General features: G+C 33.3%; 2 protein-coding genes across 3 annotated transcripts in view; one reads left to right on the plus strand and one right to left on the minus strand.

Annotated features, from left to right (window-relative positions):
* The window catches only part of LOC130644062 (uncharacterized), a 34,513-nt gene extending 26,010 nt beyond the window's left edge, over positions 1-8,503 (plus strand). Inside the window, exons 8-13 of the mRNA XM_057449641.1 lie at positions 1,911-2,124; positions 3,564-3,956; positions 4,844-4,937; positions 5,332-5,384; positions 6,169-6,420; positions 6,503-8,503. Of these exons, the coding sequence (XP_057305624.1) occupies positions 1,911-2,124; positions 3,564-3,956; positions 4,844-4,937; positions 5,332-5,384; positions 6,169-6,420; positions 6,503-6,570 (1,074 nt within the window). The 3' untranslated portion in view covers positions 6,571-8,503. The remainder of the gene's footprint in view (positions 1-1,910; positions 2,125-3,563; positions 3,957-4,843; positions 4,938-5,331; positions 5,385-6,168; positions 6,421-6,502) is intronic.
* Positions 8,504-15,516: 7,013 nt separating this feature from the next.
* Positions 15,517-23,940, minus strand: LOC130634454 (steroid 17-alpha-hydroxylase/17,20 lyase-like). Of its 2 annotated transcripts, none has more exons than XM_057444626.1 (5): positions 23,852-23,940; positions 18,343-18,700; positions 17,632-17,814; positions 16,442-17,097; positions 15,517-16,219 (listed from the first exon to the last, which is right to left on the minus strand). In XM_057444626.1, the coding sequence occupies exons 1-5, from the start codon at positions 23,894-23,896 to the stop codon at positions 15,896-15,898; spliced, it is 1,566 nt and encodes a 521-aa protein (XP_057300609.1). In that variant the 5' UTR covers positions 23,897-23,940; the 3' UTR covers positions 15,517-15,895. The 2 variants fall into 2 exon arrangements, with proteins under 2 accessions (XP_057300609.1, XP_057300618.1); XM_057444635.1 differs by lacking the exon at positions 23,852-23,940 and adding an exon at positions 18,889-18,962.
* Between the last annotated feature and the right edge of the window lie 1,140 nt (positions 23,941-25,080).

Genomic DNA, 25,080 nt, shown 5'->3' on the forward strand with positions numbered 1-25,080 from the left:
CTAAGGCTAGCTAGCTAAGTGGTAGGTAGAACGCTGCTTGAAAGTCTGCGTTCAAAGACAAAAGTTTTAAAAATGGTGCGTTCAAGAAGTGTACATGGCTAAAAAACGTGACAATATATTTATCTTAACATACAGAAAACAAATATTTCCAAAGAAAAAAACTTTTTGAACACAAAAAGATCAAACAGATAAAAAGACCTAACACTACTGACACCACGACCACTTTCAAAACCAAAATGGCCTTCATCATCATTTTTTTTTCGTTGGCATATTCAGGCTGCGAAAGTCTTGGATTGTTTTTTTAAAGAATCACGCGTTTTCATTAGTATATACGTGCGAGCGGTCAAAACATTAAACTGACAGTAAAATTGTCCTATTTGTTTTTTTGACCCCTGGGTGGAATCAGCGATTGACATCACGCAGGTGCAGGTATACAGTTTATCGTAAATCAAGTGAAGCGCATACACCATTGTAGTGTTGCGACTGTAACATATTCTTCAAAAAATAACTTTCCCGCAATAATAGCTGAAATAAAAACAGAGTTCTACAAACCATTTTTACTCCGTCATATCAAAAACAATCGGTCAATATTATTTTATTTCGCAAAATAAGTTTCAGCGTAAATTCAAAATTATTTGTGCACACAGCTTTGAACACACCGGTGGAACAATTAATAGTAGTTGTAAACAGTTGCACACTATCAGGTGAAGCGCTTTAGTACTGGTATACCTTTTTAAAAAAACTTGTCTATTTAAAAAAAACACAATAAACAGTCCATTGCCACAGGGCTGAGCGGTTAGTCCAAGTAAAGTGTTGCACATCTTTACAGGGGTGATTACCGAGAAAGTTTATAAATAATTGTTACAGTGGTCACGTTGCACATGCGCATAGGTGTAACAGCCTTTTTTCAAAAAAAAACAGTCTCTTCTTAACACTGGGTTAAGTGCTTAGTACAGGTACACATAGTTTAACAGGCGTATAGGCGTATTACCCTTTTCAAAATTCTTCGTGGCAACTTCGCTTTAAAATAAAATAAAAACACAGGGAACAGCCTGTCGTTACCCTTCCAGCCAAAACAATCGCTCAGCCATTTCATTTGAAGAAAAAGTTTGCAGGAAAATAATAAAATATGTAGCTACCTAGCTAACTGCATTTAGCTTAAAAATTAATGCTCGATATTATTGTTGTAGCCAAACTGCATTTTTATATTTTAACTGTTTAGCCAAAGATACAGCTAAGGAAGTAGCTAAATAGCAGGAACCTCAACACCAAAATAAATGTTGGCTAGGATAAACGCCTCTTATACTATACGGAATAGTATTAAGTAAGGCTCTAGCTAGCTAGCTAACTGGCCTTCAAAATCTTTGTTCCTAGCCAAAAACCCTAAAAATTGTGCGTTTAAGATTTGTACATGGCTAAAAAATGTGACAATATATTTATCTTATCATGTAAAAACATATAGAAAACAAATGTTACAAAAATGAAAGTATCAGAAAGAAAAAATAAAGCAAACAGTTAAGAAACTTTTCTTTCGCCAGCAATGAGTTTACTCAATCTGCTTGACAAATGCCAGCCTGATAACGTAAAAATCGTTGCTAAGGAGCTTAAGTTTCTGATTGGTCATTTATATAAAAACTCCGCTCCTGATTGGACTAGCAGGAACCCGCCCCTGTGCAAGCAGGGGCCGGACGGGTGTTGTCCCTGAGCTAGCGGGTTAGTATTTCGTGCGTGATTAACACAAGTCGCTTTTGACGCGCGAATAGACAGACCGCGGTTATTATTATAGAGACTGTAGCAGTTTATAATACTTGGATATACATTACAAATTAGTGAACTGAATTAATGAACTGAATTATCTTGTTGTGCGTGGACAAAATTAACAAGTGACAAGTTTGTATCCTTATGTTTAGTTTCAATATCTTGCTGTTGCTATGAACCATTGCAAACTTAACTTGCGGTGGAAAACCGACGCCAAAGAGTTAAAAACCACCCGCAACAATATGGATTACTACATTTATGGTCTTGTAACTTATTGCCCTTATCGCGAATGCAATTCAGTAGATAAACGAGCTGAAATGGAGGAATTCAAATGGGCATTTCGAGTATATGGGAGGAACAAATTAGGTATGAATGAATTATTGTTTCAATAAAGAAATAAGCGCCATATAAAAAACCCGTGAATCTATGGCCCATTCAGTGAGACATTTTGAAAGAGAGCGATAAGATTTTTTTTTAAAAGGGAATTGTTACTTCCGATTAAACAGTAACAAATTTGGAAACTATTTTCTTGGTCAGTTGTCGGAAATGGTGGTATTATTTGTAAACTGTTGATAAATGCTCGACACCTTTTTATGTTTTTTAGTCGAGCATATTAACAAAAACCTTATCGGTCCAAAAAAAGTTAGTAACCTTACCAAAATTTAGCCTCTTTTTGTCGACTAAAGTTTTAAATTTAGTGGCTTTTTGCCTAGAACCGTCTGAAACAAAAATGACCACATCTTTCAATTCTTTTTTTTTTATTTCACTGAAATAATTTAATAAGGACATTGAAAACTATATAAATCAGTCAATTTTAATGATTAATTTTTTCGTTTTCTTTTTTTTTTGAACATTTTCTTTGCCTTGGTCCTAAGCTGCCTGCTAAGCTCACTTCAATTTTTCGTAGATAGATGAGCAATACAAGGGTGTTTTCCGTGCTCTCTTTGTTGCTGTTATGCCCCCTCCCATCCCTCCTCTAAAACTTATTAACAAGAAACAGAGGCTGACTTCTTTATTGCTAGTATTGTATGCAAGAGAGCAAACGGGTTCATTAATTTTCTTATGATACCAGCATTCTTCATTTTGACGACGACAGAGATTTAAAACTGCCAAGATTTCTTAAAAATCCGTTTACTTCAATTCCAGATCCAACTCAGTTCCAAATATATATTTTTTTTCAGTTTCGTTAATTGAATAAAAGTTGTTTTACGTCTCTTCTGTTTTTTACATATTTCGAATACTAAAATTAAGAAAATCGCCAATAAAGCTAAGCAAATCGGAAAATCAACTTGCTTGCATTAAAAAACGCCTTCTTTCCTTACTTGCCAGAAGTTAAACCGTGTAAAACTTGCACTTCGTTATTGACAAAAAAAACATTATTAAGGCTCTGCACCTCTTTCAGTATAACTTTAGTCTCAGTTACGCTAAATGTTGTCAGAAAAAAGTCATTTAAAATGTATGTGTAAGGACACCATAATACCATGCACGTTGCGCCAGAATAGTGATGTATTACCAAAATTCTTTCAAGTAAGACATAAAAAGAAAGGTTACAGAAACTACAATGCCATTTTCCAGCTGCGAAACGTTTCTATATTTCTAACAAGGACCTCTTTTAAAAAATCATCCGAAGTAAACCGGACACAATTTATTTACCGACCATCCATTTTGCAACCGGATTAAAAAACGCCCAGCATTGCTTTCTGATGTAACTAGTACCTTTTATCATATTTTCATTAATTTTATGTCATGCATTTATATACATATATGTACGTATTTATGTTTCAAAAGTTTTATATCATTTTTAGATGAGTACAAACAGTTTCGCATCAAGAATGTGAACAATGGACGATGTTGGGATGTACGAGATGACGATTACCAAGTCGAAGCACACACTAAGTGCCAAACTGAATTCAAGTACACCAGTGACAATTACATAGTTGATGCAAACTCTGGCAGAAAACTTGCGCTCTACGCAGTTATTCAGGGCAAAAAGTACGTATACAAAGCACACGTATCAGCGGGAAGTCAATTATATTATACACACGACAACCACATCGTTCACTATTATTCCGAACATGATATCCTCTGCGTAATGGCAAACGGAACCGAGATACTAAGAAGCAATTGGTATAGCCGATTAACCACAAAATGTCCGTCATATTATGGTGTGCAGCCAACTGCAATGAAAATACTGGAAGGTATTACTAATTACAGATTATTTTTAGCGGGGGAAAGGAGGTGGGGCAAAATTCCTTAATGTTAATCTCAATCCTCACTCGTTCTGAAGAATGCCATGTAATAAGCTGATCCACGAAAAGGTTTAAGCTTCAAGAATTTACTATAAAAAGCACTTTTTTCCGATAAAAGAACTACGGTTTGCAAAGTGCACAAAAATTGGTGAAATTGATGACTTAAGGAGACAACAAAGTCAACGCTAGAACCTATGTTTTTTAAGAAAGAATTGAACACCTCTAAAAAGATTTAAAAGTATTGGTATTTCGACTGGCTTTATAACATGTTCCTTTATGCCTTCACCAAAATTTAAAATAAAAAAGATACTGATTAAGCCACATAAGTCAGGAGATTGATGTAAAATAAAGCAAATGCTTATATTGATTAAATTATTGCTACAGAATGTATACAGAGAGCTTTACTGTCATATTTTGATGTTCAATACCATAATACGTTGAATTCAGATATTGCTCATTATTCCTCAGTGCCCACAATAATCACCATCGCCATTAGCTTGACTATCATGTAAGTCTTTAAAACGAAAAACCGTTTTGTAGCCCCAGGTTTCAACGCTTCCGAGTTGCAAACCCCTGCTTAATAGGTGTCAGTCTAAATATCTAACGTCTGTCTCCCGGGAATCAACCCACGGGTTTGCCCGTCCTTCATTTACCGCATTGCGTGCCTCGCTATTGTGGTTAGCATTTTGCGTGACAGACAGACCTATACGGGTATTATAATATAGATTATTAAGGGGATTTAAAGCTTAGTGTTTCGGTTCAACTTATTCTATTTTTATGTTTTAATTTGTTTTAATTTCTTAACTTAACCTTTACTTTCTTGTTTATGGCATCAGGTTGGGATGATTATAACCTTGACATGAGATCTGTACTCAAAGCAACAACTCCACTTGGCGAAACTATTTTTATATGCAACCCTGGAGGCGACAAGTGAGTGAGATACCTTTATGTCATGCATACATTTTTATAGGCTGGAAAAGTTGCAAAATTAAAATGATGAAGGTTGATGGTGAAGTTGTCATGAACGTTATTCTTCAAATGCATTATAAGTCGGTTCGCAAGATCATTTTTGATAACGGTACCTTTAGAAACTGAAAATAATATCCAGTGCTGGCAAAAAAAAATATTAGTTACAAATGATGTCATTATTTGCATACCATAATGATACATAGCATACATAGCAGGGTTCCAGTGGATTGAAATCTTTAAGGTGCAGTCTTAAAGTCAGATGGCTTTAAATAAAACCTTTTCAGCTTTTGTAAGACATTTTCGTAAAGTTGTGCCCAAATTAATTTAATAATTAATTCTTTTTTTGATATTTTAGAGGAAACAAGTACAATTGCTTTTATTCAAACAATAGTGGCAACTCGTGGACAGGTGAATTGTTAGACATTGCTGTAAGGCAAATAAGAAATGAAAAATTATAAGTTTTCGTTGCCAATTTCTTCTCATAGAAATATCACATCTCACAATAACCATCACTTTCCATACAAAAATATGTTAAGAGAAAAGAAAGACTTGATTCCCGTAATATAGTCACGACAATATACTGCCTTTCCAAAATATCAAAAACGCCATGTATACAGTGACTACTTTAAATGTTATGGAACAAAAACTCACCTACGTGTTTTTCTTGCCAAATAAGCAACTTTAAATTTGGAGTTTACACAAAGAGCAAATCATCCTCGTATATCCAGTATATCATTCAATAAAAAGATAAACATTTTATTTCATAATAACTAGTTGATATAAATAAACGATTATTTGATTATACGGTTCATTTTAACACAATTTACATAGAAACGAAATAATTCCTGAATTTATCAAAGAAATGGTAGCGTAATAACGTAAACCAAAAAGCCCAATAAAACAGGCACATAAGGCACACCAACTTTAAAACTTTAAAAACTTAAAAAACCGAAGAAAGTTGTACCACTTTCCTGTTTACACGGTAGATATTTTATCTTACATTTAAACGGACCGTTTAAACTTACTTACGTGTATTTTTTAGCCTTTACATTGTAAAACAACAAGTCTTTAAAAAATGACTTTGATCTCGCGCTTACTATTTCACTGCACAACATAAAAACCCTTCAACATCAAGTAAATAAACTTTTGTAAGTTCAAGATGTTGTAGAATCTAGGTACGTACTTTGTTTAGCGATGGATGCTCTCATTACAAATATCCGTTTCTACTCGGCTAGTTCCGAATCTATTTATGGGACAATGAATCGGGGAAACAGTTTCTTTCAACTGCTACTGGCAGGCGGAGGGCTCACACATGTAAAACCTCTCAGTGAAGTTGACTACAATGCTGTGTTATCACAAGAAACCAACATTCACACGCAGGCATTTAACAATGTTGATCTGACGGAAGTTAAAGTTCAAAGTGTGTTTGGATCAGATGTTCAAGGTAGTTTTTCTAACATTGTGTTTCAAATAAAATGATGCTAAGTCTTGTCAATATTACATTGTGAACCATTTTAATTTTATAGTTTCGTCACATGGAGTGTACGTTATGGTAAATGCTGTCCTCAAGAAAGTTTTTGCATGGGGATATTAGGAGTGGGTATTTGAACGTAGTTAAAGACGAATCAGTAATGTTGTGGACGATATTTCTTTTATCCGGATTGGTAAACAACGCGATACGCAAAATAGACCTTTGTCGTAATCGATGTATATGGCGCGGCGAATTTATTTCCTTTCCAAGAAGGTTTAAAACATCGACACAATCTTTATTACATTATTTTTTACATAGAACTTAATTTCACTGACTCACTCACTCCAATTGCTGCACGCGAGGATAAACAAATCCGATTGATTTTACTTATCTTTCAATAGAGCTGTGAAAATTGATAGCATCAGTTTTTCGTGTAAAGTTGAGTTTAAAGTGTTTCCCATTCGTATAATATTCATGAAAATTATTATTTCGAAATTATTATTTTTTTTTTCTCAAAACTTATTTAACATAACGAGTTTAGCCAATTCAACCTTTAATTAAAAACAAAACAAAACAAAATATTCTAAAATTTAGAATTAGTAAGCTTATTATAACCAAAGAAGAATAAGTTCCAACAGACCAGTTAACATGGTTTGTAAAAATTAATATTTAAAAAGCATTTAAAAGCTAAGGTAAATTGACCTGATGCATAGAAATAGAATGCGAATATAAATTACTTAAAAATTTTAACACAGCAGATCTAGAAAGACCTTGCTAGACAAAATTTAATCCACAGGTTGTGTTCTTATCTTAACGGGCCTCTAGAATGTAACAACTTGTCAAAAAAAAATTCGGCCTGCGCAATCAAATAAGGACCTTTTATGTTTAATATTTATATTCCATGCTCACAATCACACATTTTTGTAATACGAAAAGTCTGTATTAGACTTTAATTTTATTGTTAGACGAATTTGTTAACGATTATTTTCATACGAATTTCTCACCATGTATGTAAGCATACATAATAAAAATTGTATTTCAACGATGGCATTTTATGTTTATTGTGAATTGCTATGTTGATAACTCAGTAAAGTATATTGACGTTAAATTTAATCAAAAACATTTAAATGACTAAATTTTAATGAGGCAATAACCTGGTCAGAACCGAAAATCTTTTTTCAGAAATTTAATAAAACGTTTGCATTGTTGTTAGCATATTATTATAGGCGACTAGTCGTGAGACCGTGAAAAATTAAACGGGGTATCGGACGTATATAAATCTCCTGCAATTCTATTTCGTGCAATATTTGGACGGGAAATACTTGGACGAGAATTAATACTATGATTATATGTGCCATTATAATACCCTTCTCGATTTAACAGCCTCCTGGTTTCTAAACATTGCAGAATGTTGCGAACGTCAACTAGATCCATCTATTTTCAAGAAGAAGCAATGGAATTTATTTTGCAGATATTTAACTTCTGAGTAGTACTTTTCCATTCTTAACCTCGCTCCCAGGGCTTTATGTCTCTTGCTGGCGCTGCGTTTATTGATAAGCCTGCCGAAAAAGGCCTTGACAGTTATAACTACGGCCCATTGAACACACAATAGACATTGAGTAGACAACTAGTGACAGTGCTAAAACAAGACGTTAAAAAGCAAGTAGAAAGTGTAGTACTTTTTAGTGTTTTAGTGTTTTTTCCACAAAAGAAGTTTCCAATGAAATGTCTAATACGTTATTTCTAAACGTGCTTTAATTCGCCATAACGCATACTTTAATTCTTTTTCATACTAGATCGTGCTTGTCCTTTACATGTAACATTTGAAAAGTTGTCATATTTGTAATATTAGATGTCATTATCCATTGGCTTAGCCCCAGTATCCATTTAGGCATGTTTGAGCTTTCTTCAGCCCATTTTGTTAAAATATAAAGTCCAACAAGTGATATGAAAATAAAGATAATGACTTAAAACTGGTTATAGGATATATCTTTTTAAATCGATCTGATAGATTTAGAATGCAATGTGGTTTTGTAATAAACATACTTTTCGAGTTAAGAAATTTAAGAATTTTAAAGGAAACCGATCAGTTATTTTTAAATGGATTCTATAAAGGCGTACGTTCATACTAGGAAAATGACCAGATAGATCAGACATATATTATTATCACCCAACCCTTACCAATTAATTTGTGATAAATAGGCTGGTGCTTTGATTACAAAAAAATAGAGATCATCAATCTAGTTATATTTGGCACAAGCAGGTCCTAAATCTGTTTAGCTATACCCATCATTATGTGACTATTGTGTCAGTTTTAAAATACAGTACCTCAGTGTGCTCAAACCATCTTTGGTGTTTATATAGCATGGTAGCAGAAAAGCCAATCCCAAGTAAGTATTCGATTTGATAATTTTTAGTAGCTAGCCAATAATCAGAATAATATTCTTTAAATTTTTAATTTGGAACAAATCAAACAAGTGATTATAAATGAAAAAAGATTGATTTTTCAAATCCAGTCCACCATAACCCTTCAATAAAACCTCGAAACACACAAATTGCCTTCACCTAAAGCAAACTTCGTAAACATAGCTAATTATTTAAATACATACTCCCAAATTTCAAAGACTTTGAGAAACAAGGGTTCCCAAAGTTTCATTCAAACACAAATAACAAAAGTTAAGCTCATCTACATGTGTAGGTAGGTACTTAGAAATTTCGAGAAGCGAGACAAGGAGTACATTATTTAAAATCTGTAAATATCATAAATTTTCGACCAACCCCACCAGGGCCATTTTCATCTCGCCGTCAGATATAGAAAAAGGCAACAGATCCTGGGGTCAGAGATGCTCCATTCTATATGCAAAAACAAAAATGCAATAAACCATTTATATTACTAGCAGTAAATCAACATAGAATGGAGAAAATTTCCCATGAAGATCTCAGTTTGAATTTTTTAACATTGCTAATTACGTCACATAAAAATGCTGACGTCACCAAGAAAATTACTATTTCTTATACCACAATTGTGCCAATTTTTATGTCATATATACTCTGTCAAAAGTTATGCACAGGAGCAAGGTTACGTTTTACCCCAAATAATTTTCAAGACCCAAAAACTCATTACATAATTTTAAGATTTTATAATTTATTTAACTAAGTTGACTATTCTATTCCCTCCTGACAACAAATTTTAAAAAGTCGATTGATATTTGAAAACCGGATGTTTAAAAAAATTCGTCTATTGACGGGTCATTGCCGACTTTATCATACTGTTCAATGATCAATTTTCTTCTGCGCAAGTAGTTTTCTACTGGCTGCGAACCAAAGATGTTAGCTGCATTAAACCACGAAGCTACAGCAAACAATGGGAAAAGCCTTGATATTTTTAACTACACGGTTTTTTATAGTAATATAAGAATTTCTATAAAAATATTAGGCTGGGGCTTCAGGTTAAAAACAATAGTTCTTTAAGAGAATAGAGAAACAAGATTAATTTATAGTCTGTTTAGAATTTTTGTATTCCTTTAAAATAATGTGTATTTAAAGTACCTTTTTCAAACTGAATTTTTAAAATAAAGAATAAATAGCGCATTATAAAGTCACCAATAATAGCAACAGTGCAAAAGAAATTTAACACCTTGGAATCACTCTCAATTAACTTCAGACGGATTGTACGTTCTTTAGAATGCACGACAACACTCTGAGTAGGCTCCAACTGAGTCGTGGACGAGAGGGAGCTTAATTCTCTTCCGAATTGGTTTTAATAGATGTTTCCCATTAAATCAACTTATTTGCCATTTTATAATTAATAATTAATAATTAGCAAGGTCACATAAGCACCATTGCTTAAAGAATTTTGGAAACAAGTTAAAATTCTAAAACACCATTTTAAATTTTTTATTGTGTGTGAAATTAATTTGACGCAATTTAGCTTTCAAAGGACTAATAGCTGGTGTATGTTGTTTTGCCACCATTTTTTAGGGCACTGTAGTAATTTTGTGAAATATATAATTGTCTCAATTAATAATTGTTTTCGATGCTCTTCTTTTGACATAGCATATTCATAGCTGACCCTGAATACATCAAATATCAATGGTGCCTTAGCGGTGTCTGCTCAGTTCAAATTTTTTTTGTGTTTCCTCGAGATAAGGGGAGATTATCTTCTTTAGATATGTGAAAATGATAGCCTTGTTCGACCAATTATTGAAACCGTGGGTAATGTGGAGTGATTTAGGTAATTTCAACTTTGGATGGCACCTTTCAGTAACACTCGTATATATAAATTGAAGCGAAAAAAACTCTTCCGCAACACTAATGCAAATGGTACTGGTGATTTGACGTTTATCGTCGATATTTGCAACAGGTTCCGAGTGAGTTCTTCTGTTAGGAAAGGTTGTTTTGTTTTGTGCTGTAAAAATAAGCAGCATATGATCATAATTTAAAACCACATCTTCGACAATGCCCTGGTCAAATATAACATCAAGAATTTTTAATGCCAGTTCTTTGTTGCGAGCGTGGTTTATTCTCCTCTTTCTTGCTGTGTAACCTTTAATCAGTCTGAAGATTTTATGATTCTCCGAGCCTACCTTGTTAAAAGTGTCACTGTTCGACGATTTTATGCAATTTTTCGTTGCAACGTGCATTTAACAGTCTATTACCATTTGCAATTACGGTTCCACACGTAATAGCACCACCAAGCATGTGAAGATTATGAAGAGTTGCTTTTTTTCCTACAACAATTTCATTTGGCACCGTTAGTGTTCGTTCTTGACGAAGGATATTAAAATAATCAGCTCCAGCGGTGCCGTCAAAGTGTTTTTAGCATTGGTTTTCTTAGTCCCTAATTGCTTGTTGTCTGAATGTAATGTTTGTGTACATTTTTTGATGCCCATCTTCTTGTGGTTAATTGAAAACATGAGATACCTCCAATTGCGGTGGCATTTGAGGTAGTGGTTGGGGTAGCTAATATTGATATTTGAAGCGTATATTTTATAAATAAACATTATATACTTAATTTTACTGCAAAACAACGGCTCTTAACTTAAAGTTTTACCTTTACCTTCGGGTAAAAATGCGTAGCGCCACCATATTTATTTTTGCATAGTAATTTGCAGAACCAATTTCTTTGTGACACTTGATTCGTTTCCATGTTATTTAAATAAAATAATTTAACCAGAAGATTTGCTGTAAAAACCTTGCACGTGGCAACTAGAAAATATTATTTTTCAACGCGCATGAGTAGATCAGAGTAAACCACCAAAAACAAATACATAAATTTCAAGAAATCCCTTGAACTCGAATCATTTGTGGGTAGAACGTCAAATATTTTAACGAAGTGAAAAATGTCATATGGAAATATTCCAAAACACGCGTATTCAACAGCTTGTTGTGAGTTTCTTTGTTAGTTTTGCATTTCATTTGTTTTGATTTCGTTCACGTTGTCGCTTTCATTTTATTTTTGGCGCGTTTTTTATTTAACGAGCTTTCATGAAAAGTTATTGACAACGTTGCAGGTAGTTTACATGATTCAGTAAATCACTATTTACATCTAAAAATGATCGCTAAGAGAAACCATTCAGGGCAAGCTTCATTAATGAACGAATTAATCACGTGATTGGAGTACAGACAAAAGAAAATTCAAATAAATCAATCAATCGCGTAATTTTGGGTACACAAAATATATTGGACTCTATTTTCTTTAAGTAGAAAAAGTAAATGTCTTTAGCAACTCTCTGCCGTGCTAGATTTAACAAGGCGCTCTGGTACTTGTTCTTAAATGCGTGTCTCACTCTAATGATGGAGTGTCCTGCATAACTTCAAAATTTAGATTTCGACAGGATTTTAGTGAGTGGATATTAAAAGAACATCAAGAAAAAGACGTGTCACAAAAAATCAAACAGTGAAAATAATTGTTTAGAATAAGTCGCAGGATTTAATCATTTCAAAAATAAAATGAACTCCTCACCAGAAGAAATTGGTAGCCGCTTAGGTAGTTGCTGCGAAAATTTAACTTTAGCATTTTTTATTTAATGTCTCCTACATCAACACTCTTACACCCAACAAACATTACACAACGGTGTAAATTGAGAAAGAAAATGTCATCAAATCCGTTTTTCGTGAAATTTATTTCGCGCAAAATATTAGAATTTGTCAACTTCAGGAAAACTATTTCTTTTTAAAGACAATTCTTCCATAGATTAATTCTCTTGCTTTGTTTCCACTCGTGACAAACGTAAAGTAACTTTTTTGAACATTTCTTCCTAATGTGCAACACCTAATCGATTATGCATAGTTTCCTAAAAGAGAAAACTTATTTAACGGTAAAAAGAACCAACAAATGCATGGCATTTTGAAAAAGATGCAGCACTGATAATGTTGTTTTGTTGAAAATATAAAGAAAATGGAAATTATGTTTCAGTTAAGATAGTTGCAACCCCATGGAAACATCCAAAGATATTTTGGCCTTTTGTACATTCGCGTGTTCAAGTGCCCGCGGCATTTTCAAAGTCTAATAACTTTTTAAGTACTGGATGATTTTATCTGAAATTTTGTGATTTTTCCTAACTTTTATTGGACTTTCGGAAAATAAAATAAAAAATATTTCCATGAATTATCCTGTCAATGTCACTTTGTCGTTTTTGACAGGTAAAAATAAATGCTTTCTTAACTAACCAGTTGTATGAATATGGTATTATATATGTGATAGTGACAAAAAGTCATCATACAATATTGACATGCATACTGTGTAATGTGCAGACCAAAATATTGGTAATTTACAGATCAGAATGTGCGTAATTTCCTATTTCTCAATTTCTATTTTCATATGATAACGTATGTCAATCCAAAGTGTCTTTATTAAGTAGCTACTGACGTAAGTGCTAATAGATACACCAAGTTTTATTCCATGACAGCTACTAACACTAAGGTTCTCAAATTTAGCTTTTTCAAAATAAATTCTTGAAGATTTGAACTCTGATCGATTTTCATTTTCTCCTTAGAGCAATCCTTTGTCTTTATACCACCTGTTAATGTTCCTAATAATATCTTATATTCTTATATTACTTTTTTAATGACTAGTACTGTAAATAGATCATAAAACGATCAAAAAAAAGATCAAAAAACGAGAATTTCCAAGAAAGACATATTTTCTTCAACCATTGTCTCATTATGACGTCATTTATTTTGTTTTATTGAATAGCTCAAACGAGTTTTTTTCTGATATCAAAATAAATTGTCCAAAAGAAAGACTTCGTTATTCAGTATTCGTTCAGCAGAATCAAAACATTCTTTCAACTTAGAGACGAGTAAATGGACCTCACAGTCATGACAATGAATTCTTATTTAGTAATCAGGTCTTTTTATGCATCCTCATAACTAACGAATAATTTCCATCCATCAGAGCCCTGCCTAGTATTTATGACTTATCCTAGTTGGTTCAAAATTGCCATAGTTTCCTCCCAAGACTAAACAAGAGCAAGCCTCGCACGTTCGATATATATCAGAAGTGAGAAGCCAAGAAGTTAAAATACAATATATAAAAAAACAATCGAAAGATTTTATCAGTTAAAGCGTAGAGGTCATATTGTTATAATAGGGCGCGCCTAAGCCCATTTTGTAAGCATAAAAGATGCAGTAAATTGAGTACCAAGAAGATTATCGAATTGAAGGTTGTTATAACATTCTTAACCCTATAAGGTTTTCAAGTTTGTCTACAAATGTAAACTTACTAGTTTGTGAGAGTAACCATTGTATCATGTCAGACTGAAATTCCATTTTAAAAACGATAGGTTTATTACTTAGAACAATAGAGACGTAAGAAAAATGTCCAGCGTCAGCGTGTAGGGCAAAAAAACAGTGATGAAAGTTAATGTTGAAGAGAATCTAAACTCACTTTTTTTTTAGTCATCATTTAATATTTTTAAATTAGAAAAATGTGTTTGTTGCAACTCTTAAATATAGCTAAAAATTAATAACTTCAACTGAGATTACACAAAAAAATAACCTAGTTAACGTATTAGGATCATTCGTTATTTTAATTGTTGATGCAGCACACAGAATACGTTTTATAAGTGTTTGCAAATGTTTGCACTTTGCAACATTATTTTTGTAATTAAACCCAGTCTTTTTGTTTTCACGCCCGTTAAAACAAAATTGATTTTTATGAGCAATAAAATTGCTGTTATCCAGATGAAAAGAGACATAGTAGAGATTATTTCTTCATTTTTAGAAATATGCCACCAATTGTTGACAACATATCAACAAATTAAAAAAATCATCTATTACGACATACATATTGAATTTCAGTTTGGACGTAATCCTTATATAAACATGTCCAGGTATTATATTTGCTAATAGTGATGTGCCTAAAAACTGTTATAACATGATAGACCAAACGCAAATTTCAAAGGTGGTATTTATCACATTATTTATACACTTAGTCATGCAGAGTTTTTAGCAAATTAGTAATGTCAAATCAAAGACAGGAAATGAGACAAAATGAGAACCAATCTAAGGTTTTAGTTGATGAAATAATGGTAAAAAAAAACCAATTTGTCTGCCTTGTTAGCAAAAAATGTTCCTCTAATGTCATGAAAAACAACAGTCATAAACACTTCAAAGGTTTAGTGCACCATCATGTACTGATGTACCACATATCTTCAAGTGAATCTGCGCTGAAAGTTTAAAATAGTCAACCACAACAAACAAATTATTGATGATGGAAAGTTAGTAGAAACAGCATTGTGGTGATTTACGGATTTCTTCAGTCAACAGAAAAATAATGAAATTTTGGCTGTCACAGAAATATTAAGCAACGATTGTGACGATAACGAATAATTAAATCAATTTAATGATAATGAAGTTATTGCGTTAGGCCGATTGGAAGAACGTCCTACACTTTTTGCGAGCTATTTTTCGCACTTTAACTTTAACAGCGAATCAAAACGTAGAAATCTACTTGAATTACGTGAGAATTTTTAATTAGATTTACATTTCAAGATGTCTAGCAACAACGCGAATGGCTTCACTTTTGCATTGAATTTCTACTTAAAATCGAATAAAAGCATAATGTGAAATAAATAAAAATATGTATTCAGATAAGCCATTGATAAGCCACATATACATTGTTTCCTCCAGACGTAAAGTAAAAATATCTATTAATCAATTGTTCTGAGTAGAAAAAAAAATAATTATGGCGGAGGTGCAAAGTAATAACCTTTTTCCTTAGAGACATTCAGGCATATGATGACGAGGTTGTCACATGTCTCTCTTGCGTTGTTATTCATGCTGCATAAAATAAATATAAAACTTTGCTGCGACGAATATCTGCTATTTACATCTAGTGACCAGAAAATCACCAAATAAAGATACGACTGGGCGGAAAAGCTACTGTATGGAAACCGGACTTAAGACTTAATTGCTGCAGCTTCTGGTGCAAGTGCGAATATCTTCACATTCTTTTCTCTATAAGAACTTTATGAGAAGCAGGTCCTAAAAATAAACCTGGAACGCCAATCATACTTGGTAGAGGATGATCTGAAGACTTTACAAATTTATATTTAGCTATCATTTGACTGATCACTAAAAAAAGCTCCATCTTTGCTAAAGATTCAGCTAAGCATATACGACGTCCAGCAGAGAAAGGTAAATACGCCTTGTGATGCCCTGGTGGTAATAACTTTCCTTCCTCATTAAGAAATCGCTCAGGATGAAATTCCCATGGTTTTTCCCATTGTCTTTCATCTCTGTGTAATGCGTATCCGTTAAAAATAACCTAACCAGTAAATAAATGATGGTTATGTAAGTACAAAATAAAACCTGAACTACGCCTTTATTTGAAAGAAGGTCGTACAATAATGTTTCACTAATAAAGTACAAACGATAAATTATATATGCAGTAAGAAATGCCTTCCTTTTTTATTGTATTATTTCCATACCTTCAATCTCCTCCTATCAGATCAGGCAAAACCTAATTAAAAAAATGACAAAGTTATACCTGTGTATCCTTTGGGATAGAATATCCAGCCAACGTCGTGTCGCATGTGGTCTTATGTGGAACAAACATGGGCGCTATCGAACTCATTCTTAACGTCTCGTGCACAAATGCATCCACATAAGGCAAGGATAACCTGTCGGACAGCACAGGTAATCTTTCCTTGCCAATGACGTTCATAATTTCTTGATAACACTTTTCTTGAGATTCTGGCGAATTGACTAAATATACTACAGACCAACGTAGAACAGTTGTTGTTGTTTCAGAGCCAGCTCCTACCATATCGTCCAACATGGCAATTAGTAATTCATCAGTTAGGTATGATTTGATAATCTGGTCCTCTTTTTCTGCTTCATTTAGTGCTGTCAGTAATGAATAAGCTAAATCACTTTTATTTTCCACTTTAGGGTCAAATGTTTCTTTATGATGCTGCAAATGTCTTTTTATAACAGGATTGCGTAAACTTAGACCATACAAGATTGTCTTTATTCTTTTATTTGGCAGGTAGCGAAGAATTGGAAACACATCGATGAAACTATCATATTCGAAACCACGCACGAACAGTGTATTAGATTTTATCAAGTTTTGAAATTCTGGATCATTTATTTCGTAGCGGTGACCAAAGATCATTGCACATACGACGTTCATCACGGCTAAACCTGAAAAATGAAATTATATAAAGCTAAATTCACACTGAAAGCATAGTTCTCTGTGGCACGGAACATCGACGCAACCCCTTTGCATTTTTTGTTCACATTGAATTTAAAATTATTTGATCAGAATTGGTGATCTTCGGATAACAATGAAAAATTTTTATTTAAGCATGTGACAACGCAAAACGCTGCAGCAAGGTTGAATTCGCTCCAGCGTCGTGCGGCAAACCAAAAGTGAGTATACGTCATTTTGCGGCTGCCATGTGTAATCAATACCTACGTTGAACTTACTTTTTGGTGTTAATTTAGCTTAACTGCTTTTTTTTCTTCAAAGGTTTTGGTGGCAATGTTTATGAGGTACCAATAGTGTATCATGGTTTTGAAAAGCGTATTTTTTTTGTACAAAGGTTTTTAATAAGAGCGCACTGGTGGAATTTTTGCCAACTTATCGGAATTGTCGGAATTAAATCCCTTTCCCACATACCACTGTATGTGGGAAAAGGGATTTAAGTTCTATATAAATGGGAAATATTACTTTACCTAGCTCATGATGTAAATCAACAGGGACACCAAGTTGCTCATCAAATCTTTTGTGAAGTTCTCTACTCTCTCTTGTTAGCAATTCTTCAATTGTTTTTATTCCACTACCATACATTTTCATAGATTGGTGGCCCATTTTACGAAAGAATTGCCAACGACGGCTGTAATCCGCAAACGCTATACCTGTTTGAAGATTATTATAATTTGTTTAAAATTATTTCCCCCGGATGACCTCTTTAATTCCTATTGGTACTGCTATTAACAGGAGTCCTTCGAAGGGGGTCCTAGTGCATTTAAAGCTCCCATTTGATCTACGAAAATAATGCAAACACAACAACCACTCAACTAGACAACCGCTCAACTAGACAACCGCCTAAGATATCAATCCTATTTTCATGGTGAGCGCTAAGCAGAAAGGATAGATTCACACTTTAATAGTCTCTGGCATGACTTGACTGGGGTTTAAACCCAAGACCTCCCGCACTGGAAGCGAACGCTCTGCCACAAGGCTACAAGTAAGTAAAAACTTAATATTTATTTAAGTTTTGATAGAATAATTAATATTTAAGTTTTGATAAAACTATAAATTATTGCTGAAGCAATTACTGAGCCTTCAATATTTCATAGCCAATATTATTAAAATCGAGTAATAAATTTCCCCTGTTTTTTTCCTTCCCGTTCGCGATTATATGAAGTTTCAAATATACTGACCTTTTCCTCCTGTATTGGTCAAATTCAAAGTATACGTCGGTTTTCGACCAGCAAAGTCAACGCTTTTTGTAACTAACCCTTCCAACACTTCCTTTGTTCCACTTACAACGATCGAAACTTCGGAGCCAATCAAGATCCTCATAACATCGCCATGTTTTTTTGAAAGTATGCGCAAATGCTCGTGCGCCATGATACCTAACTGATGCAAATTTCCAATAATTGGAAGAGGAAATGGTCCAGGTGGCATGCCAATTAAGCTACGATACACATGGAGGACGTATGTTTTTAGAATGATATACACAACTCCAAATGCAACAAGTAAGATCACTTCGGACAGCATTTTGATAAGAGATGAAAGCTAAAACACAGCAAAACAGGGTCTATAATTTAAGTTGTAAACTGTAGCTACTTATAAAAACTACAATAACACAGATATTATTTCTTCATTTGCTCTCTTGTTGTACTTAAATGACTAGTCATCAATTATTTAAGTCTTTCACAACCTAAGCACGTTATTTGAAATGTTTAATCCAGCTTCTCACCTACCAGATTTGTCTTAAATCCAAATTCCGTCCAACACCTTTTTTCTTTCAGCCTAAGATTTGTATACAATCAGTAAGTTCTTCATCTAATAGAAGACATTCTCTCATCACTTGATCAATTCAAACAAATGTTAAAACATAGACAATGATCATAATTATTTTCAATATTTTAGATAGATGCACTCCTTATCTTTGTTCCTTACCTTTTATAAAAGGGTTTAGTGACTTAGTACTACAACTGTTAACTAACTAACTACTGTCTTCTTCTTGCTTCGTGATAACCACTCTAGCTAACCCTTTTGGGTATACGCAATCAATAATTAGGAAATTCTAGGTTATACGACATTAGCTATAGATCTGTATTTTGTGTTTACTGCAAAAGTACTCCTAAACGCCGAAAAAAAAATATTACGAAAAAATGGTGTTTAAATATTTTTAGAATTATAATCAATAGAAATATATATTCTATTGGAAATTATGCATATTCTCGGGATATTCTGGGTTAAGGCTAAAATACACGGTAAGTTTAAACGGACCGTTTAGTTGTAAGAAAAGAACTTATAAGTTTCGTTGCAGGTAATATACCTGTCTACCTGTCTGTTTAGATAAATTGTATAAGTTTTTTAAAAAACTCTCTTTTTACAATGAATACCAAAGGAAAACACGTAAATATTCCGTGGCGGGTATTGTTTAGCAGCAGCAGGGTAAATGTTTGAAGAAAAAAACCGGTTATGATTAGAAATTGAAAAAATATGCTCAAATCTTTAGTTTAAACAATAGCTCATTAATCATTCTGTTAATTTCAATCGAAAAAACTTAGCAAAAGTTGAACATGTCCAACTTTTAAAAAAACTTATAAAACCGAAAAAAGTTGTACATCTTTCCTGTTTACACGGTAAGTTTTTCTATCTTACATTTAAACGGTCCGTTTAAACTTACCGTGTATTTTAGATTTTAGGGTTAGAGTCATTGTTATTACACAAAATTCCTAAATTTATCACATTGCCTGAACATATAAACCTAGTGTAATCAAAAATTAGTTTTAAATAAATATTTTGTCACAATATAGCAACTCTTAGAAAAACAAAGCAAGCAAAACGAACAAACAAGGTCTACATTTATTTTTCTAAAACCACAGTTACAATTTCTTGCCAGTACTGATGCTCTCGCAGAAACAAGTTAAAACCGCTGAGATATTACATGGAGAAAAATAGTTAAATAACATTCTGTATATATCGCTTTTTAATATTTTTCCTGCATTATTTAAATACAACTGATAAATCCCTTGCACAACAGCTGTAAATTTTACCGACAAAAAAGAGCCCCGTCATAAATAAAATATGATTTCCTTCAAGATATTGACACGTGCCACGCAACATTAAAAATCTTAATTGGCCTATACTTTTAGAAAAATATCGAAAGAAGTTAATAAATTTCTATAGGCTTAAGCCTGTAAGGAAAGCTTGTATGGCTATAAGAATTTTGTTAACGAACTAGAAAATAATTAGAAAGGAGAAAACTTGAGATTGAAAAAGTCAAAATACTTATCAATTCATTTTTTTGTTTTTCTAAGTACACAGGCCATACGATCAACTATAAAAGTTTTTTTCAGTTGTTTGAAGTTTAATGATGTACTTAGAAAGTTAACTGATAAATATTTTAACATTTTCAAACGCGTTTCTATTTTTTACAAACAAAACATAAAAGTTGTCACATTTGCATGGGTGACTACAGCATGATAAATGTTAGTCACTTTTAGACCACTTTGGCCGTTGTTTAAAATTCCTGTATCTAAACTTGTACAACGCCCTTATAAACACCTAGTGAAGGGTAAAGGTAAGAGGTAACTTTGTGTGAAATTAGATCTAAGATGGAGTGCCACACCTGCTCCCAAAATTGACGGTTTAATTATGCAGACACTTGGACTTCCTTGCTCCAGCGAATGTAATTTTCAACAGACCTTATTTTTCTGGTTTCCCATGTCATTAACATTTCACATAGGTCAGTCACCGCACTTCAAAAAAAGAAGCTTGTAACATAATTTCATTAGTTATAATATCTCTATGGTTCTTATGTGGAACAGTTAGTAGCAATAGTTGTGCCGTGTACTTCTGTAGAGAGTATTGGGTAGTTTATTTCCAGGGAACTGACTCAGCGTACTCGCGTGGCTTTAGCAAATAAACTAGCTTTCCAGTAGTTTTCAAATTTCACACCACTACTTGATGGAATACAGTGCATAAAGGAACTGCTTCTATACTAGAAATTAAAAAAGAAAGGTTGCGAAGCATTTCGCAAGTTGCAAGCAAGTTAAACTACCCAATACTTTGTCCCTAGCGCTTCTTGTTTCTTTGGCGCTAACATCTTCCGAAATGTATTAAAATTGAATATCATAGCGTAGAAGAACCCTGGGGACGAGGTAGGAAAATGAACGCGCTGCAGAACAAATTGTTGCGCGAAAACAGTTTTGTTTTTTTTGCGAATAGACTGCGCGAGTATTTGATTAATTTTTACACAAATAATTTAAAAAATAATGAACTTTTCTATGTGGGTTGTTCCCAAACACACGTGGGAGGTGGACAAGAAACTGTGATGTAATCTTTATTGGTCTATTATTCCCCTGAGAATATTCTAAAATAAGAGGGTGTCAATAAGCCGCAAACGCCCACAGATATAAGGGCGAGTTCCGGCACCTTTTCAAATTAAATTGGCGATTGCCTTCCAAAACCCCCCCGCACTTCCCAAACTTGCCTGGAGCATTCCCAAAATTCAACACCTTGCAACATACCTTGCGGACGATAGTTAGAAAAAAGATGCTTTAAGAGAAAGGACTTAATAAAGTTTATATATTTTGTTTTAAGTAAATTTTATCAAAAACGATCAAAAAACAGCTCTTTTAAGAACTTTGCTACCACATAGTAAGTTAATTTTATGGTCTATGCGGGTTTTTTAGGGCGAATACTTGAATTTTTTCAAAACGCCAAACTTGACCAAAAACGCCCGCACTTTTTACGCCGTATGCAGCTTATCAGCATCCTTGTTCTAGAATTACAAGCAATTTCGAAAATGCCCACGCCTTTTAGAGGACGTGTGCGGCTTGGGCATCCTTGGAGTTCTGTTTAAATGACAGTTTTAATGTCGTTTTAAAGCTTGTTCTCAGGGAGGGTGTACGGACAACTAATTCCTATTGATAATTACATTGCTGTTGGTTTGATAGCAAAAGTGGTTATTTTTTTGATTACTGTAACAGGTTACTTATATAATAAATAAAAAGCTGTGATGAAAAACGGTTGGTCAGCTCACTCTAGCACCCAGACCTATTTGTTTTGTCAGGTTTTTCTATATCTGGCTATCAGTTAGGTAGTAATACAACTTCTCCATATGTATTCTAGAAATTAATTTCAATTCTCTTACACAAAACAGAGCTCTAGCTAGCTACCTTTTGTGTGCCTTACCTTGTTTGGATAAAACCAATTAAAATTGATAATATTGTATTCTTACATCTTCTTAGAAACAATAAAATAAAACACAGGTCGGTGCGTTATAATTGTACAAATTACTTCAATATTTCTTTAGAAAAAGGTAGCTTACACAGGAGCTTTCCAATCCAACTAAAAACTCCAGGAAAACCACAGCAACAAAAAAGCTTAAAATACACAAGTAAAGTCGATTAGAAACAGGACTAGCAATAAATTTTTTCAGAAGAAGAAAACCGTTTTAATACTATTATGTTTCATTAAAATACAACTATAATAGTATTCGAAGCAAAATTGCAAAATAATTAATTAATTATTTATACAATAATTAGCTATAATACAAAGAAATAAGGCATATTTTAGGTCTGTAAAATATGCGTGTCTAAAATGCCGACTACCGTTTCTTGTTCACAGCATATTTCTCTCCGTGTGTTCAAGTTCAACGGACATATAATCTAGGGCAAAAGACGGTGGGTCAAAATCCGGAGGTGGGTGGGGGGTACGAGCCGTACTTATTGCATTTTTTAATGGACTTATACTTTAACCCCTCGGTCCAAACTTATTTGTTTTATTAGAAAAAAATACCCTAGCTTTGTGTGCAAAAATATCAGTCCTATTTCTTTACGCTGATTTTATATAATTTTTTTCTATCGAAATTTTGAGGATCTCAATAATTCTCTTGGTATACCTCGCGTGTAGCAAACGTGCTCCACAATTTCGCTTCGCTCGCGAAGGTCAATTGCTTCGTAATAACCAACAGGTTGGTTAAAAAAAATACGCATAACTGCGTTATATCAATTCACATTGAGCACAACTTAGTTTAGGATTTTCCAAACATTATGATTCAAGCCTGATCGAAGTCGACCATTTATCCCTCCCTATAACTTCTCATAGGTAGTTCTTGGTGAGATTAAATGGTCTTTTTTCTTCGAATGTTACACATATAAACACATACACATTCGTAATATCGGACTGTTGCAAATTTGTTTACATCATTCATATAGTGAAAAAAGAAAAACAGCTGAGCTCAAAAATTAATTAGCATTTTTTAGAACCTTTTGTTTCGTGGTTAGTGCTGCATTAAAAGGCCAGTATGATTTTTTTCAAGAAGGTTCAAATAAGCAGTATGGCAATAAACAGTTCTACACTTTGTTTTCTAAATAACTGAAAAAAAAAAGATTTCCTGTAATGGCGTCATTGCATGGCTCTATGATTTCTATTTTTTTAGAATGTTTGATGACAATAATTACTCTAACTATATAAATTCATTGGAGAGCTAACTTAATAAAATTTCCTAAATCTTTTAGATGAGTTATCACAACTTACACATCATCATGTGTTTGTATTAGACTAACATTTACAACTAATAAACCAGAAAACCTAATTGAACCTTAAAAAATATTTCACAATTAATTCTTCTTACCATACTAACATAAAAATTCAATGCATCAAACAAAGAACGTAAAAAAAAAACTAAAAAAATGGAAAACTTACAGCTAGATAACGTTGAAAATCTGCATTGGTTTTTTCTTTAAGCATTCAGTTGTATTACTTCAGGCATGTGTATCCTTTTTTACCATAGCTACCATTCAGAAAGGAAGATTCAAATATAAGACGCATTGACTTCCTTACAATTAGAGTAATTAACTTTGGATCTGCAATTAAACATTTTATTTGATGAGCAGCGCTGACAATTATCTGTTCTTATAAAAAAAAGTGGACAAATAATCTATTATGCGGCGACTTATGATTTAATTACGGTATAAACAATTGATAACATTAACAGGAACTTTCTTTCCTGCCAACACATAAGGCGGTTCAGATTTGCTATGTAACGCGCTTGGTAACTCTTTCTTTTAAATGAGCTGTTAAAGTCAAGCATGCGGTTTTGTTCCTACGATACAAATGATCTAGCAGAACATTTTTAATAGCGTGCGACACATCGGGAAACTCTCATTGCAGATAAAGTTGATATGTTTCAAGGAAAGTCAACAGGCTCTATTTTCTTTTCTTCTTACGTAATGTCAAGATTTTTAAAGGGATAGTTATATGTTTTCTCATTAGCAAAAATAAGTAGGGCAGGTTTACGTGCCTTAATTTCTGTTAATAAGCTTGCAATGTGTTAAGTTAAATTTGTTTTTACCATTCCAGAGCTCATATGTAAATGTGTTTTTGACTATATGTTGATGACGTCGTATTTACCTGTGCATTACCTGTCGCCCGGTAATTAACCCACCATCTTTCCCTCCTCGCCTGTTACCTGGCTTGTATGTGATGAAACTTATTTGACAATAGGAAATCTTAAAGCTATCCTTCTCAAACCTATAATGGTAAAATACGACAATTTATGTTTACAGCAAAAAAAAAACTAAGGAGTTTTGACCTAAGACTTGAGATTGCGTCATGAAATTTTGGCTATCAAAGTCACCTTGTGAAGTTGTTATAAATAAAACAGATATTGATGAAATTTTTGCCTTAATTACAACTCGATATAAAAGAGGGTAAAAATCTGATTTTAAACAGACTCTGAAAGTCATTAGTGAACCAGAATTCAGTCTATATCAGTCTATAGACCTCTCCCGAATTATCCTAATTATGCCAAACTGAAAGACATTATTGTTAAATGCCTCAAATTCGACCAGAAAGTTACGGTCAAACCCTTTATATAGCTGAGCTTTCTAAGAATAGCCTCGTTTTTAACATAGTTCTTTTATTCAAACCAA

This window comes from Hydractinia symbiolongicarpus, chromosome 1 (genome assembly GCF_029227915.1).
Source record: "Hydractinia symbiolongicarpus strain clone_291-10 chromosome 1, HSymV2.1, whole genome shotgun sequence".
NCBI lineage: Eukaryota > Metazoa > Cnidaria > Hydrozoa > Anthoathecata > Hydractiniidae > Hydractinia > Hydractinia symbiolongicarpus.